General features: G+C 39.3%; 1 protein-coding gene across 1 annotated transcript; it reads left to right on the plus strand.

Moving 5' to 3' along the window:
* The first annotated feature begins 222 nt into the window (after nt 1–222).
* On the plus strand, nt 223–17,704 carry kpna3 (karyopherin alpha 3 (importin alpha 4)). Its single transcript, XM_058081568.1, has 18 exons — nt 223–362; nt 444–615; nt 6,463–6,507; nt 7,739–7,828; nt 8,256–8,285; nt 8,373–8,425; nt 8,514–8,609; nt 8,962–9,047; nt 9,938–10,024; nt 10,198–10,367; nt 10,490–10,534; nt 10,610–10,741; nt 10,827–10,955; nt 11,499–11,603; nt 13,068–13,139; nt 13,403–13,565; nt 13,654–13,748; nt 14,187–17,704. Exons 2-18 carry the CDS (start codon nt 547–549, stop codon nt 14,283–14,285), a joined length of 1,566 nt encoding a protein of 521 aa, XP_057937551.1. The 5' UTR covers nt 223–362; nt 444–546; the 3' UTR covers nt 14,286–17,704.
* Nucleotides 17,705–17,712: the final 8 nt, after the last annotated feature.

Here is a 17,712-nt window from a genome sequence, read left to right on the forward strand (position 1 = left end):
TGGGGAAACTCGATTCTTTTTACTGACTCGAGTTTTGATGAAGTGAAGTGAATCTGGTACTCTATTAACTCGAATCACTCGTCTCAAAGCACCTGAACGTAATCTCAAACATGCCAACATTAACCTCATTTGTTAAACCGTGAGTTAGTGAGGCTCAAGTGAACCGTTCGTTGTGTGGAGCCTACGATGCAGCTCCGACAGGAAATGGAAATGACAGATCTGTTTGCCTTTCCACGTTGTTAATACCTTAATACAAATGCAGTTAGAGTAACAACTGTTACTCAGTCTCCTTTTTTAGTTTAGCGAGAGGTAGCAAGGGTGAATAAATCAACCAGTGAATACAGAGGAGCACCCGTGAGTTCGTGAGTAGAAATTAACTACAAAAAACTCGAGTTTTTGACGACTCGTTCATGACTTGCACATCTCTACCCATCAACTCCCAGAAATCCAGCAGCAGCGGCAGCAGGACACGACCTGCGGTACCTCATCTCTCACGGAGGAGATCCCGAAAGAAACCCCCGCCCCCGCCTCTACACACACACAGCCATGGCAGACAACGCCGGCTTGGAAAACCACCGCATCAAGAGCTTTAAGAACAAGGGGCGGGATGTCGAGGTGAGCCAACGACTCGTCGTAACGCCAGTGGGTCATTTTGTCCGTTGAGCAGCGGCTCTCTTCGGGCCTCGTTGGAGGAGTATGAGAAGGAGGAGCAGCCCGGCCACAAGTACAAGCTAGCGAAACTAACATGGCACCCACATTGCTTATTTGCCTACCGTCTGTACTTTTTAGTCATTTCACTAAAATGAAATGATCGTTATTTAGCACACATTGTGTTTGCTTGCCTGGATTTTGGAGAGAATTGAGTGAAACCTGAAGCTCGCTGTCAGTGGCGGCTAACGCTGCTTGATTATCCGGATGGACACCGGTAGCTAGCGAGCAGGGTGGGCCCGGCCCGCTATAATCATACTTCCAATAGCTACTTTTACACACAGGTTACTCTAAATCGCACATTTCTTACATTATAGTGCCGTTGTAGACATATATGGTATAGTTTTCATGTTGGGTTGGGTAAGATCCGTCTTAATCCAAAATGCTAGCTAATGTTGTGAAGGCTAGTCAGGTGAGCTCACTCAAGCGAGCTTCAGGCTTAAGCATCTCATGTTGTGACGCTATTGCTTAGTAATCTTAGAATCTTTACAAATTTGTAAAATCAAGCCTGTGATTAAATCTACCCGATAAAGCATAACTTGAACTTTAATTTGATACCTCATTCACTTCTCTACCCCAAATATTAAATAAGTTACAGCAGATTAGGAAAATAGTGCTTCTAGTTCCCATTGCTTTAAAGGGGACCTATTATGCTCATTTTCAGACCATTTATATTGAGTTGTGGACTCCTATAGAGCAGCTACACGCGATAACCTGCACAGAAAGCTTTCTAGATCTTCCAGAATATGCACCTATTCCAACTGTATTTCCTTGGATTTCCAAAATGGCCTGCTTTCAGACACGCCCACTCCTGAGTTTGGCCACACTTCCAACTATTCCCGAAGACTTATATCTACTGCCGAACCTAGGAGTTAAAAAATTCTGTAAATGAATAAACCCTTTTGAGAGCTATTTGGAAAAGTAGTCAGGAGCTACCGGTAGTAGTTTGCGGGACTATCTGTGTTTAAAAAAGACCTCTGACTGGTGGTGGAAAAAGGCTATTAGCAACTCCAGATATCTGTGATTATTAATAATAATTATTAATAATCATTTGCACCCTGCACCTTGTATGCACACTCTATAATGCTACACAGGCAACTGCTTACTTCTACTAAATAAACATGGTTGTTACTTACAGCTTGTGCATGCTATGTATTACTTTTCACCCCACACAAACCACAATGCAAACATTAACAAACAGTACATATTTTTTCCCAATACTGGGTTCTACTGACATCACTGCGATCCGGACTTGACTATGGGCTGCAGAATGCCTACACTCAGTAAACACGGACCTAGTATGTATCTGGAAGTTCTTCAGAGTGTGACCAATCACAGCACAGCGGGTGTACTTAGAGGAGGGCCGGGGGTTGGGTAAATTAAACATACCATTTGGGTCAGAAGCAAGTAGTCTATGCAAACACTGCAGAAAGAGGTTCAGAATCTGGATGATCTAGAAAGCTTTCTGTTCGTTTTTTGGTATGTAGCTGTTCTGTAGGAGTCCGCAACTCAATTCAAAGCTTCAAAGCGCTGAAAACGAGCATAACGGTTCCCCTTTAAAGTTGTACCTAATTTTCCAAGCAGTAAAATGACTTTTGACTCAATATAAATCTGATACAAAACTGAACATGTAGAAATAATCTATCGAACAAACATGTATATGGATGATATCATGATATCATATGGGAAAAAATATTTTTAAGGACGTCCACATGGATTCCATAAAGCGTGCATGCTCAATGTCGGATTTTTTAATATTATATTTTGTAACATTGGTAAAATGTTACATTTATTTACCTGTATGTTACACTCGCAAGATGTAAATAAGAATTGTTTTGATTCGTAACTGGAGCGGTGCAGAGTCGAGTCATGAGGCTAATTGTGATGACTTTGGATTTGACTATCAAAGACTTGCAACTTGACTTGGATTTTGACATCAAGGCATTGACTCAAAATTTAGTCTGAAGAATAATAATAAACAAAAAATAAAGTAATACTAACAAGTTGTGGGGATTTTTATTACACAGCATGACCAACAATAATTTTTGGCTTTTGTAACAAACCTTTGCGAGGCAGGTGCCTCATCCAATAAAAGATAAAATTGGAAAAAATAGTCTTGCAAAATACTTGTTATGGTAGAGCTAATCATTTAATATTGTTATAGATCAATTAGTGGTGTGATTTTAGAATACCCATATCACTTTTTTTTCTGTAATATTAACCAGCGGTTAATATTAATACCTCCCTTGCGAGCTTCTGCACTCGCTGTACTTGAGGAGGCTAATATTCAATACCCATTATCCAAAGTGAAACTAAGTTCACCACGGTACACCATGGACATGTTACAATGGCATTTTAACAGTGTTTTTATTTAGTGTATGCTTGAAATTTGACTGCTTTCAAGTTATAAGTACAAGTGTCATTAAAAATGACAGTATGGCCCTGGACTTGACTCAACCTGTCTTGTCTTGACCCGAGACTTTCCATGAGGCTTGACTTGAGGCTTAAGCCTTGCAAAACGCTGACTTGCTTCCACTTACCTGTATATTTTTCTCTCAATATGAACAATATGAGCTCCCTTTCAACCAAAGTGTTCTAGTAACTCCTAATGCTACGTTAGATTTTTACATTTTTACAAAACATGCGAGTAAAATACAAAGTAAGTAGGACACAAAAGAGACAAATCCAGTCTTGCACAAGTAATTGGCTACATCTTCAGTGCCATTGTGGGAAGTTCTGCATAGTTTCTTTTTAAGTGAGATCCAAAATGACAGAACAACAAACACAAAGCATTAGCCATTATGCTTAAGTGATGAAACCTTATTTGAAGTAGCGGCTGTTGTAGTTTGGATTGAATTTTGCTTGTTAACTTCATTGTTCTTTTTTTTGTTTTTTTCCCGGTCCCAATTAAGTCCTATTGACATGGTGACAAACTGTTTGGCAAACATTTGCGCTTAAACTTGTCAAGATGAGGACAAAATATTTTCTTGCCTGATCTCATTCTCCAATGGTACAATGCTGACTACTATGTGATATTGTATAACCCCCCCTTTGCACAATTCATCCACACAGTTCATTGTTCAGCGAGTAGTTGTTTTGAATGTGTCGGGAGTCAGTGTGACAAGCACATGGCCACTTTGACAGATGGACTTTGCCAGTTGCATTCTTGATGCTATTTCAGGCATCCTGGATGTCTTGACTGAGCTGCCACTGCTGCTGGCTTCTCCTTTAGCCGCCAACGTCTGCATGGTTGTGTTTGCTTAAACGGATGATTCACACTAGAGCTAATATGGCTTACTTTTATTTAGGAAACCTAGATTTTGTGTGTACATGCACAATTATGCACGGTTGTCCCTCATCGCAGTTTGAACATCAATCCCTCACTCTATTAATTAATAAATTATTGCCGTTTTGTGGTTGAAAAAATGCATATTTAAGCAAATGCTGTTGACCTAAATTAAGCATTTTTAAGCATAAAATGGCCAAATGAACTAACTAATGCAGAAGCATTCTAATTGTGTATTCTACATTCTACTGTAATTATTCAGATTATTAAGTGGGACAGGCATAAACTCCTCTTTATTTACAGCGACACTGCTTGAGTAGGAGTTTTATTTATGTCTTAAATGGCTTATTTACTCTTATTTTGTCTGCCATATTGGGTAATAAGAGTGAAAAGCAATTTAAAGCCGCCATTACAAAATATTGATGTATGGAAGTATGCTGTCCAGAAAAATAATACATGAAACTGCTGACATGTCAGTTTCTTATTTATGTCGATTATGTCTCATGTTTTCTACAATGTTCAGTAATACAAATGTTAAGGTGACTATATGGGTGTTATTTCATGTCTTGTGGGCTCTCATAATGTTAAAAACTATATTTTGAAGATTGTAAACAAGATTTCTATGCCATAACTACAAAAATATTCAGTTTGTTAAAATTGAATCTCACACTGCGGAAATCCACTTGTTGACAGGTGAGTCTTAGTATTTAAGTATGCATACTTCCTGTTTATTTTATTTTGTTATTGTAGGTACTCCAGAATAAGCATTGTACAAAAGCCAAAGAATATGCAAAACACAGTAGATTTAAGTTTGTGGAGATGGCTGAACATGACAGTGCTTTACACTCCAAACTTTAGATGCTTCCTTTGATGATGTTCCTTAATTCTGACCTGATGTTGTTGGTTCCACTGTACCTAAAATATATGTTTTATTTTTTAAATCACTTCAGCTACATAGCTGAAAGTAATATTGCACATGGTCCAAAATGTGTTGCAGTCCCGAGCCTCTCAAATATGTTGATAGGCTTAATTGCCTTTTATCGCCATCAGAACAAGAGTGTTTGCCGCCTCTCCTGCCTCCCACTGTAAGCTTTTAAGGTGAACACGACAGCGCTTTTCACCAACCATCCATACGGTTGCAGTCAGCCACAGCTCACAGACACGACAAAGTCCACCTGTAGCATGTTGACCAGCTTTTTTGTCATCATAGCACGGATAGGAAAGACTAAAAGAAACAAACGAGCGTATATGCAATGCATTTTCTCTCAGTCTCCTCTTGGATACAATTTCTTAGGGGGGTCCTGATACAACTTTTGTTACAATACCAATATTGCGGCCTTGAATATCGTCCAGTATCGATATTGAGCCGATATTAGGACATATTATTACACGCTACATCCAAGTGAAGTTAATGGTGCATCAATGTAAGATTATTGATGCACTAGTGACCACTACATATGAGTTGACTGACTAGGGCCGCATGGTGGACGAGTGGTTAGGATGTTGGCCACACAGTCAGGAGAGTGGGAAGACCTGTGTTTGATTCTCTGCGTGGGTTTTATCTGTTTTTTTTCTCCAAAAACAGTATGAATGTGATTGTGAATGGTTGTTTGTCGATATGTGCTCTGCGATTGGCTGGCAACCAGTCCAGGGTGTACCCAGCCTCTCACCCGCAGTCAGCTGGGATAGGCTCCAGCATACCCCTGTAACCCTAATGAGGATAAGCGTCATAGAAAATTGATTTATTGACTAATTGGCCATAGTCAACCACAAAATGGTGTTCATTTATTTATTAATTTTTGAAAAACCACGATAGTATGAGGGATGACTGTACCGTTTACACACTTAAGTTTATGATTGTGACTGTAGTTTGCAGTGATGTATTGCATCACAGAGATTTGTGCAAAAAAAATATTTAAATGCACTTTGTTGTCACTGTCAAAATATTGCAGAGATCCTCGACAATTAATCAAATGGCACTGTTATTTGTTGTTGCTCGGCAGCGGCAGTTGAGAGACGCCCCCACCACAGCCTCCTGAGTTATGACTGTGACCACATTACGCAAGAGGCTATTTGGGAAGGCAACATGACCCCGTTTAAACAGTCACAAGATCTGAGACACATCTCAAACTGGAAACGCCGACAGATGCACACATGCAGCAGTGGCTAGAACTTTCTCACCCCACTTATGTGCCATACACAGCTCTCAGGTGTTTTTAGGGACCAGTTGCATATAATGTGCATTTTAAATGCGTAATTGTTGACCAGTTCACTATAGGGGATAGGAAAAAAACGTTTTTTCCCCACCCGAAATCTTGGGCATGAAGTTTTGTTTAAATAACAGCATTAATACTAAAATATTGCAACAGGATTTTATTGTGTGTTTCACTTAATTGGAAAGTTATTCTGGAAGGTGTGTTTATTTGAGATAATTTACCATTAACTGTTTTTTTTTATTTTTATTGCAGACTATGCGAAGGCATCGAAATGAGGTGACGGTGGAGTTGAGAAAGGTAAGAATACATGCGCACATCATAGGATTGATGCATTTTGTTTCTATGTTATATAGAATTATATGATATAGAAATCAGAACATAGATTGGATCCCCGACTATCACCATCATGGAGCCTTTGTGAATCATATGAGCAATTTTAAGTCTAACTTCGTAACAGTCTTAGCTGTCATGCAAGTTCGTTTTCAGTGCAGTTAGCAGTTAACAACATGCAAAACAAAACTGCTTTGTCATAAACTGAGTTTACGGAGTAGACATGTGATGGTATTGTGAGGCAGTTCTATTACCTGTCCTTCACTTAATGTGACCAAAAGTAGTGATGTTCATAGGTTTTCTGAAAAATACAATGGGCCCCCAATGGTGGTGAATGAATGTTTCTATGTCTTATATTTTCTTTTCTACAAATTTTCTTAAATTGTAGTGTAATTTTGTGGTGCTAATACATGGGTGGCTGTAAAACATACACACGTGCTTGAGTCATATACATTGTGCTGTGTCAGTGTTCTTTAAAATTGAAGTAAAGACTGGTCAGACTGCAGCAGATGTATTTTTCCTGCAGATGAAGCTAACTAACTAACTAACTAACTAACTAACTAACTAACTAACTAACTAACTAACTAACTAACTAACTAACTAACTAACTAACTAACTAACTAACTAACTAACTAACAGAACATCAGCACATTTTGGTGCAAAAGTGCACAGTAGTGCACTTTTGGTGCAAAAATGTGTCACTGGGTCATTATTGGTCATGAAGCATTTAGATTGCCGTCAGTAGCAGGCATATGGCGGCAAAATGTTAGCAGCGTTACATTGTCACCATGGCCGCAGACTGCTGATGTGGTCTCCAGTCTAGCACTTTCTATCTAGCTGGATGGCACCAGGACCAAAACAGAGCTGTAAGGCTGATTAGTCATCGCTGACGCACACAAGCATGATGCACAAGAATGTAGGCCAAGGGAATCTCCTCCTACCGGTACAATGTGTTGACCTATTTGTGTGTTAGTTCCTAACGTCTGTGAGCGTTACCATAATATCTATGTGTGCACGTGTGTTCATGTTGATTAGAATGCAGGTCTCAACTGGGATGTCAACTGCAGAAGCTCCACCCCAGAAATGAAAGATTTTAAAGAACCATTGCTTTGAGGATGGCCTGAATTCACTGTGGCTTTAAGAATTCATGAATTCCCCTCTTCATGCATCCTTTCATGACTTTCTGTCCCACTGCTAGAACAAACGAGACGAACATCTACTGAAGAAGAGAAACGTCCCACAGGAGGAGAGTCTGGAGGACTCTGATGTCGATTCAGACTTCAAAGGGGTAAGTGAGGCCTGAAGATGAGATGTGACATTACCTCAGAGCTTATGTGTGTCAACTGCATAGTAGCTCAAAAGCTAGCCTATGGATCGGGATTATTGAGTATCTCACGTACACCCCTCACATTTGAGCAACCGTTTTTATGACAGTATAAACTCTCAAGGGACAAAACAATAGAAATGAAACTTGGATATACTTCATAAAGTAGTCATTTTATAGCGATATAGATGTACTGATGTAAATAAGCCAACACACAACCCTACAGAAAATATACTGTCAAAAAAGAGCTTGCTGAAATGTGAGGGTTGTTTCATAGAGATAGGCATCGTTTTAATTTCATCCAACACCAGTGAGAGATATGTATATGAATTTAATCAATGCATTCGCCTTTGCTCCTCTAATATTGCACATTTTTCCCCCCTCTGTGCAGCAAAATGTTACACTAGATGCCATCTTACAGGTAGAGACCTCAGATTTTAGTCACCAATGTCCTCACAAGACCCTTCGACTGTTAGCTAGTGATCCCACTCTTCTTTTTCACTTTCAGAACGCAACCAGTAACAACGCTGTCATCCAGCTCAGTGCTGTGCAGGCAGCCCGGTGAGATGAGAGAATCACGCACATTTGTGCACATGCATGTTCACATACCAGTTGATATTAACATGACTTATCCTTTTCCTTCTGTCAGAAAACTGCTCTCCAGTGACAGAAACCCGCCCATTGACGACTTGATAAAGTCTGGCATCCTGCCAATTTTAGTCAATTGCCTGGAAAGAGACGACAAGTGAGTCTGCCTCCTCCAAAGAAAAACCTTTAAACTAAGTAAACATGAGTTCATAGTGAGTGTGTAGGAAAAGGCCAGTTGGCTGTTCGGGCCAAATATAACTGCCTGTTGGGATTTCCACACTACTCAGGACCTTGTGTTGACCGAGGATGAGGCCGAAAGAGGAGTAAAAAGGATTTTACTTTGGCTGCCCACAACCCAACTAGTGTCATGTTAACATGGCACACCCGTTTATATTTAGGCTTTGCTCTTACAATGCACTGTTTCTTGTTTGCATAGCACATCACTTGTTTAACCCTCTAATCTGCTTTCACCCAATGTCGACTAACTGTCTCTGTTCACGTCCCCGCAGCCCCTCTCTTCAGTTCGAGGCAGCTTGGGCTCTGACCAACATTGCCTCTGGGACGTCGGCACAGACTCAAGCTGTGGTTAACTCCAGTAAGTTGACCCCACACCCCCACAGTGTTCCCTAGCTATTTGTGTTTGCATGCTGACGACTTAGCAATCATATATTTGTTTTTAGCACTATTTATCAGGGGGGTTTCATCACCCATCATATGGAATACATTTATGGTGTCGTTTATGTTGATAAATAAACATTATTATTTATGCATGGTTTTCTTGCAAAATAAGCTGACACTGTAGTTGTATGTCTGTGCTGAATGGATGCCGTGGGTTAATAGGTCGTCTGCTTGAATAAATAAGTTGAATGAGTAATATGTTTTTTTTTTACACGTCAAAAATAACAGACTGCAAAAAAAAGTTGTGATTACCTATACTATAACCCTGTTTACATAAGCGAGTACAGTTTGGTTTGGTACGCCACACCGTGAAAAGTCTTTCCACTGCAGGTGTTGCAGCATGTGGCAGCATGACCACTGTGAATAGTGCGACATCATAGCTGCCGCATTTGAGAAACGCTAACCACTTTAAATCCCTTCTGACATTCGCATGGATCTGTAGGCCTTGGTTTAAAAAAAAAAAAAAAAAAAACGAGACGGGGCCTTATTCCTAACTCAAACAAAATGCGCACCCCTATGGTCAAGTGTAAGTGTTGGAGCACAGATAACCTCTGATTTTCTAAATATGTTTTTTAACATTATTGGAGCCCTGTAGATATGAAATATAGAAAAATACACCACATAGTCACCTTTACACTCCCTTTATTAATCGTTCATACCCCATTTCTTAAATACCAAATACTTACTAATGGCATCCAAATGATTCTTTTCACCTTTGTTCCTTGGTTGTTGCAGTTGCCCAAGTATTAATCGTCATTGATTTTTGACTCCTGAATGTAATCTGGTTAACAATGTTTGTGTGTCCAGGTGCAGTGCCGTTGTTCTTACGACTGCTAAGCTCTCCCCACCAGAACGTATGTGAACAGGCCGTCTGGGCGTTGGGAAATATTATAGGTCAGTAGACCTTGTGTGATAATGTTTACATTTTTGAAAAAAAAGTGTTTTTTACGAATGAGATTTTTTTTAGTGATGCTGGTATGTTTTTACATATAGTCATGATAGAATTATTCGTTTGAATCTATCATGAAAATCGAACATAACTGCAAGCACTCACCTGCACTTTAAAGGTGATGGCCCACAGTGCAGGGATTATGTCATCTCCTTGGGTGTGGTCAAGCCGCTGCTCTCCTTCATCAACCCTTCCATCCCCATCACCTTCCTACGCAATGTCACATGGGTCATCGTGAACCTCTGTCGCAATAAGGACCCGCCTCCGCCCATGGAGACGGTGCAAGAGGTAAGATTCCCCACTCTGCCATGTTTTTTTTGGCTTCATTTGATTTAACTGCTCCCCCCTTCATTGAGCTTACTCCAAACCTGACTCTCTCTCTCTCTCTTTCGCTCTGCTCCGTCACACAGATTTTGCCTGCTCTCCGTGTGCTAATACATCACACAGATATAAATGTAAGTATAGCAGTAATTAGTGATTTGCTGGCCATCTGCCTTGCTTGTTGACATTTTTATTTCTTCTGTATTTAGATTCTCGTTGACACAGTCTGGGCTTTATCCTACCTGACGGACGGCGGCAACGAGCAGATCCAGATGGTCATCGATTCCGATGTTGTCCCGCATCTCGTGCCTCTTCTCAGCCACCAGGAGGTCAAAGTGCAGGTGAGATTTGTGACTGGTCAGTAATGTGGCTGAATTAATCTGGATCATTTACATTTTATTGCCTTTGGTGTATTTCACCCTGCAGACGGCAGCTCTGCGGGCGGTGGGAAACATTGTGACTGGCACAGACGAGCAGACACAAGTTGTTCTCAACTGCGAGGTCCTCAGATACTTCCCCAACTTGCTCACACACCCAAAAGAAAAGATCAATAAGGTAACCATGAGCACTGTCAACTTCCTATTTGTCACATGTCTAAACAAGTATATATTTTACACATTACATGACTAATGAAAGCATATCAAATATTGTGTCAGCATATACAAAGTCTTTGTTCACACTGTAGGTCAATTCCCATTTCTTTGCTCATATGTGCCCTGTATCTGAATTTTTTTTTCATGTCAGTGTGAACCGAAATATTTCCGATTTTTTTTTTTTCAAATGCGCCTCAGACCTCATTCGTATGTGGATATAAATCCGACATGTATGCGATGCGATGCAGTATGAACGGTTGCATGACCTATAAGTCATCGAGAGGCGTGTATTGCCGTGCGTACTGAGACTTTAAAAGATACTCACACAAAATCCGAATTGTGCATCCTGCCCTGCTGTGTGAACATAACCAAGATATGAATTATCAATAATCAAGAAGACAAAAAACGTGGTAGGATTACATGTGCTAAGAAATAACGAAAAAATAATTGTGTATGGGGGCCACTTGGTGTTGACTATTTTTGTGATTTACTTTTGTTTTTATAGGAAGCAGTCTGGTTCCTGTCCAACATTACAGCTGGGAACCAGCAGCAGGTCCAAGCTGTGATCGATGCCGGGCTCATCCCAATGATCATTCACCAACTGGCCAAGGTCTGTTTCTAATATATGAGCCACAGTTTGTATTATTCTATTTATAAGTTTTATCTTTTGACCTTGTAACCACTTCAAGGGGAACTGCACTTTTTTGGTATTTTGCCCATCACTCACAATCTTTATGTGAAACATGAACATATTAATTTCCCATTTCTGTGAATTATATCGTGAGAAAACAAGTTAATAGAGCTAAATAATAATGCAAGTAATCTTGTGAGGAAAAAGCGGTATAAAATGAATGAATGAAGCCCTCTAAAAAAACAAACAAAAAAAACAACATAGCATTGTTTGATTTAAATGCTGTGATCATGCATTAACAAGTACACTGATGATAACATGTAATACAGTAAACTTCTTTCCTAGATGCACACACACACACACACGCTAATTCCTTCAACAGCGACAACACTTATGATGTCCGCTCTCATTGGGATGGCTGTATGTTCCAGCACAACATGTGTGCTCCAGTCCTCAGGTAAAAATCACAACAAGGGTACGTTTTCAACTTTTAATTAGCCTCTAACACCTTTAACACCGCTTTTAATGGCAACGTTGTCAATTCAGTCCCATGGTGTTTGTAGGAGTTTCATTCAGCGAACGCCTTGCTGAGATTAAATGCGTGTCGTGTTGTGTGTGCGTTCCCTCCGAGCACGCACGCACAGAACAAATTGGAGCAGCCGTGTCAGAGGTCTTTAGCTTGCACAACACAAACTTTAATGATGAGAGAAATGTTTTATATCTCGTAGTGTGATGTGTTTGTGTGTGTGGAGGCGGGCGGGGTGTGCGTCACACTGCGGAGGAACAATCATCACATTGATGCTAGATAAAACTTAAACTACGACAGAAATGTTTTGCACATAGTGACCCAACATTTATTCCTTTTTAAAGTTGATAATGCCGTTTAAATGTTTGTTTAAGAAAGTTGAATCCTATTCTGTTCAGTGTTTACATTTCAATAAATATTTGTTTAAACTTGAGACCTGTAATATTTGTTATCATTGTCATTTTTTCATGTAAATTGAGGCAGCAAAATCATTATCGGCCCAAGCAAAATCGGCCATCGGCTAAGGGATTGAAAAAAATCGGTATCCGCCCGAAAAAAAAAAAACATTTATTGGTCGATCCCTTCTAGGTATCCACTTGTCCGTCTGTGCGTGAAGCTGAGACAAACTAACAATATTTTTTTTTCACGTTAGCTGCTACAATAACAATATCACTGCACCCTGGTTAATATAGAAGACAGATATGTTTTAGCGTTTTCTCTAGAGCGTTTGCTCTAGAATGCACAGAAAAGGGAAAGAAATGTGTTCATGTTTCACATAAGGAACGTGAAAAATTCCGGCAAAATTCCAAACAAACTTCCAGTTCCCCTTAATGCTCTGTGGGCCTAGAGGCTGCATGGTAAAAAAAAAAAAAAGGTGGCACTTGCATGTCGTGTAGTGACAGCCTGCCTCTCCACAGGGGGACTTTGGCACTCAGAAGGAGGCGGCGTGGGCCATCAGTAACCTCACCATCAGTGGAAGGAAGGACCAGGTGAGCTTTTACCACAATTAACATGAGAAGTTAACAGTTGCTTGCCACATTATAGTTACCCTGGGTGTGTTTACTTACCTGTTACATCTTATGCTGTCGTTTTCTGTTAGCACCGCGATTGTATCTGGTGTTCTGTCCAAAAAAAATTGCTACTCATGCCTGTTCCTTGTTTCTGACTTAAACATAACTATTTTAAGAGGCTTTAGCTTGTTGTGTTTTGTTATATATGGATGTGTTTAATGTACTTGTGTCTTTTTATGTAGGTGGAATACCTGGTGGAGCAGAACGTCATACCTCCCTTCTGTAACCTGATGCTAGTCAAAGATCCTCAGGTGGTGCAGGTGGTCCTGGACGGCCTCAAGAACATCCTCATCATGGTGGGCGACGAAGCCAGCACCATCGCCGAGATCATCGAGGAGTGCGGAGGTGCGTAGCGTCGATTTTTGCTTTATTTGCTTTTGCTGTTGTCACTCTACACACGTGTTGTTTTTTTTTCTTCTTCTGATTTTCTCAGGCTTGGAGAAGATTGAGAGCTTGCAGCAACATGAAAACGAGGACATCTACAAGCTAGCTTTTGAGATTATTGATCAGTACTTTTCAGGAGATGATGTAAGTTCACCACAATTTACAGACATAAGACATGTGATACTTGATATGGTTCAGTTCGCCATAGTATGGTTTGTAATAGGTTGCTAATAATAAGGTGCAAATTGTAGAATTACTCAATATAACAATACAGTGTTCCCTCGTTCATCACGGGGTTCCCAAAATAACCCACAAAACGTATTTGTTTGCAATTATTGTATGTGTTTCAAGCCTATAAACCTCCTCACAATACACTTTATTCAGACAGGTACACATTTTCCTCTCATTTAAACATTCTAAAAGTTCACATTTCAAACGAATTTTAATGATCAATCTCTTGGGCACAAGAAATATTAAGTGACTCTCAGTATTCACACCTTTGATGTCCCTCTTTTGTGCATAAAGGTTGCTGATAGTTGGGATAGATTCTAATATGTTCTTATGTGCATCTCCTCCGTTTAGATTGATGAAGATTCCAGCTTGATCCCTGAGAGCACTCAAGGAGGAACCTTCAACTTTGACCCTGCTTCCAACATGCAAACAAAGGAGTTTAATTTCTAAAAAAGAAAAAAAAAAGCCAGGATGTTGGCTTCAACCAGCTGCACGGGTACTCTGTAAATCCCCTTCCCTTCCTCTTCCTCCTCCTCCTCCTCCCAGCGCACACTGAAATTCATCCAGCCTGCTCCCAACCTGGATGCATCACTTCAACATGGGTCCTCACAGTCGTCACCGAGGGATTATTTCAGCTCCCTTGCAGGGCTGCTGACTTTTTTTTTTTTTTGGGCAGACTTGCACCACAGCAAAGTTTATCTTCTTTTCCCCCATCATATCACACAATGGCAGTGATCTTCACAAGCACACTTTAAACACATTTTGACAATTCACCAAGCCATCATGTCACTAACGGGGGAGAATTACTGCTGTTTTTTGGTCTTTTTGTTTTTGTGCTTTTTCCCCACCACACCCACTCTTAGCATCTTCAAGCACCCCCCCCCCCCTTCCCCCCACACCACAGCTAAGCCATGATTAACCCCCTCCCTGCTCCTGCTCCTGCTCCACTCCGCTGAGGGTGAAACAGCTCCATGATGGAAAACGGTCTTTTTTTCATTATGAAACTACCTTCAGACTTCATGATGTCACTTTGACTTTGCTTTTTTCCACTTTAAATGAATCAGACTGTCCCTCCCCCTAACAAATGCAAGTTAATGTCATTATTCTTTCCATGTAAAACAATGAACTGATAAGAGGTTTTTTGACAAGTGCAGAGACTTGCTGTTACATGTCCACTATAGGACACTTTGTTCATGACTCCCCTCCAATGTGAAACTGGCTGGTATTTTTTGGGGGAGGATGGCAGCAGTGCAGTTTTTTTTTTTTTAACCGACCTGAGACTGATCATTTTTGAAGTTTTTGGTTATACGTGTTTTGAAACATAATTTTTAAAAGTTTTACTTCACGATGTGGTCACTTCTAGTTGGAGCTTCCGTGACTTTTTTTTTCTTTGGACCTTTTCTCCCTCTCTTCAGTCTTACAACATCCGGAAACGTACAAAGGAGTCTTAGGGCCACACTGACAAGACAAAAAAGTTAAAATTACAACAAAAAAGGTGTAACGTTATGAGAATAATAACATGGAAAATGATATCACACCATGAGGAAAAAGTTGTAAATGTATGCAGAAAAAGTCTTTTGCAAGGAAAAAAACAACAAACATCTATGAGAAATTAGTCGCACTGTTTTAAAATGAATGTCCCAGTATGACAGGTATTTGGTATTTATCAAAAATGTAAGAAATTGTAATGCTACGATGGCTGCACGGGTGCCGAATGGTTAGCATGTTGGCCACACAAAAAGTGTAGCATTACGAGCATACCATCGTAATATTACAAGCAAAAACACTGTAATGTCAAGGTGATAATGCAACATATGAAAAATCTGGGAAAAAGTTTCAAGAACAAAGTCTCAGAACAGTTTTAATATCACAAGAATAAAGTCATAATATGTGATGAAGTTGTAAAGTTATGGGAAGAAATCTTGAGATCATGAGAAACGAGACAGAATTTTATGTTCGCGATAACATGAGTAAAAAAAATTTCAAGTATTAAATCACTTAAGTGGTATGTTTTGTGCAAAAGGCAACATTATTGGATTGGTTGGAATATTCATAAATTGCCAAAAAAAAACATTCAACTACAAGTCTAAGTTTATTTCTCTTGAAATTGGACATCATTATTCTTCAAAAAAATGTATACTATGTTTGGACTATAATTGTTTTAATCTTAGTTATGATTTGGGAAATGCAAAGAATGTAAAACAAGGTTATTGTAAATGTTTTCCCTTATGTATAAACACAATTTTATCGTAATATTGCAGCATAATTCAGTTAATATTATTTACTTTTTCTTGTGATGCAACAGTTCTCATAATTGTACATTTTTTAAAATCTTAACTTTCTTTTTGCAATATTCAAATTAGTTTTTATTTCTTTTACAATTCGGTTTCATGAAACAGGCTAACACTTAAGTCTCATATTACGACATCTTGTAAAATGAATACTTTATTCTCATAATATTCAGTGTCCTGACTTTTTCTCAACTTATTTGTACTGTTTTGTTTTTTTTGTCTTGTCAGCGTGGTCCTAATATTCCTTTTTAAAGCGTTAATTAAAAAAGGAAAAAAAAAAACATTAACTTGGGGGATGGCACAGTACTACTTCACGCCTTTTGGACAAAGCTCACGTGTCATCACTCGGTTTGAACACTTTGTATACAAAAATGTGATGTGTATCTCTCCACGCATATATACATATATAAATATATAAAATATATTGACATGAAGCCTGTACAAAGCTGCTGCAGCTGACACTCGGTGGACGACGGTGATGATGGTGGGAATGACCTCGCTGTCAATGATGGCTGCCGAGGCTCTTGTTTTTTTTTTCTTTATTTTTATTTTGGACTTGCATATGTATTGTGATGACATGCTGATTTATTGTTGGAACAGAACAATTTTTTTTTCCTTCGTAGTGGTGTCGGGCTGATACCAGCTGATGTTGAGATATTTTAACGCTCCTCTGGTCGGCTGCTAACTACTGAGAGGGGATTGGGGGGGTCGTGCTAGTCGTTTATAACGGAACACAATTCTAGAACGAGGGTGTACAGTCAGTCATGCACTAGCAGACTGAGAGCGAGCCACTTTAAAGATTTACAATTATGTTTGCCTTGTAGCCAAATTGGATACAAGCTTATGTTTGCAAGATTTTTACTTGCTCGTAAAGAAAAAAAAATGAAAAAAAAGTTGTTTTAAATGAATACTAGAAGAAAAAAAAAACAACAGACAGCATTTTGGCCTCTGATTGTTTATATCTTTTTATAAATTTTAGATTGAAACTCTTCTCTTTAAGGTGGCTCATTGATGCTTTCAACTCCTGTGCATTATTAAAGACAAATATGAGTTGACAAAAAACATTGGTGCCTTTTTTTCTGTCATTTCAACTTAAACAATAGATTAATAATAGAATGGAGCAGAGGCTTGCAAGTTTGGGACAGTGCATTGTGTTTTTTTCTGCTCACCTCTTGACTGTATGACCAAACAATTGTTCCATTTTTACTTTAACATGGCCTTTGTTTGCACAGCAGGTTTAAAAAATATTTTGTATTAATTTTGCTCATGCTTTCTTGTGGAGTTTTATGTGTTCCTCCTGATTTCTGAAGAAATTGGTCCATTTGTTACCATAGACCATTCAAAAAATTTTTATTTTACTGAAGTTGCCAGTGACGTTTTCGGACGTTTGATAGGAATATGGCAAAAGTTTCCATTTTGCCTTAAACGTGTCCCAAGTTAGCACAGTAGGTTCAAACATTTTCTTCATTTTTCTCAAGTTGGTTGTGGAGTTTTCAGCTGGCCTTCGGCTATATAGCACCTAAAGTTTGGCCTTGTTTTATTTTTAAAAGTTATTAAAGGCAGTTATCTTGGCTTCGATAATTTGA

The sequence above is a fragment of the Doryrhamphus excisus genome, chromosome 9 (genome assembly GCF_030265055.1).
Source record: "Doryrhamphus excisus isolate RoL2022-K1 chromosome 9, RoL_Dexc_1.0, whole genome shotgun sequence".
Lineage (NCBI taxonomy): Eukaryota > Metazoa > Chordata > Actinopteri > Syngnathiformes > Syngnathidae > Doryrhamphus > Doryrhamphus excisus.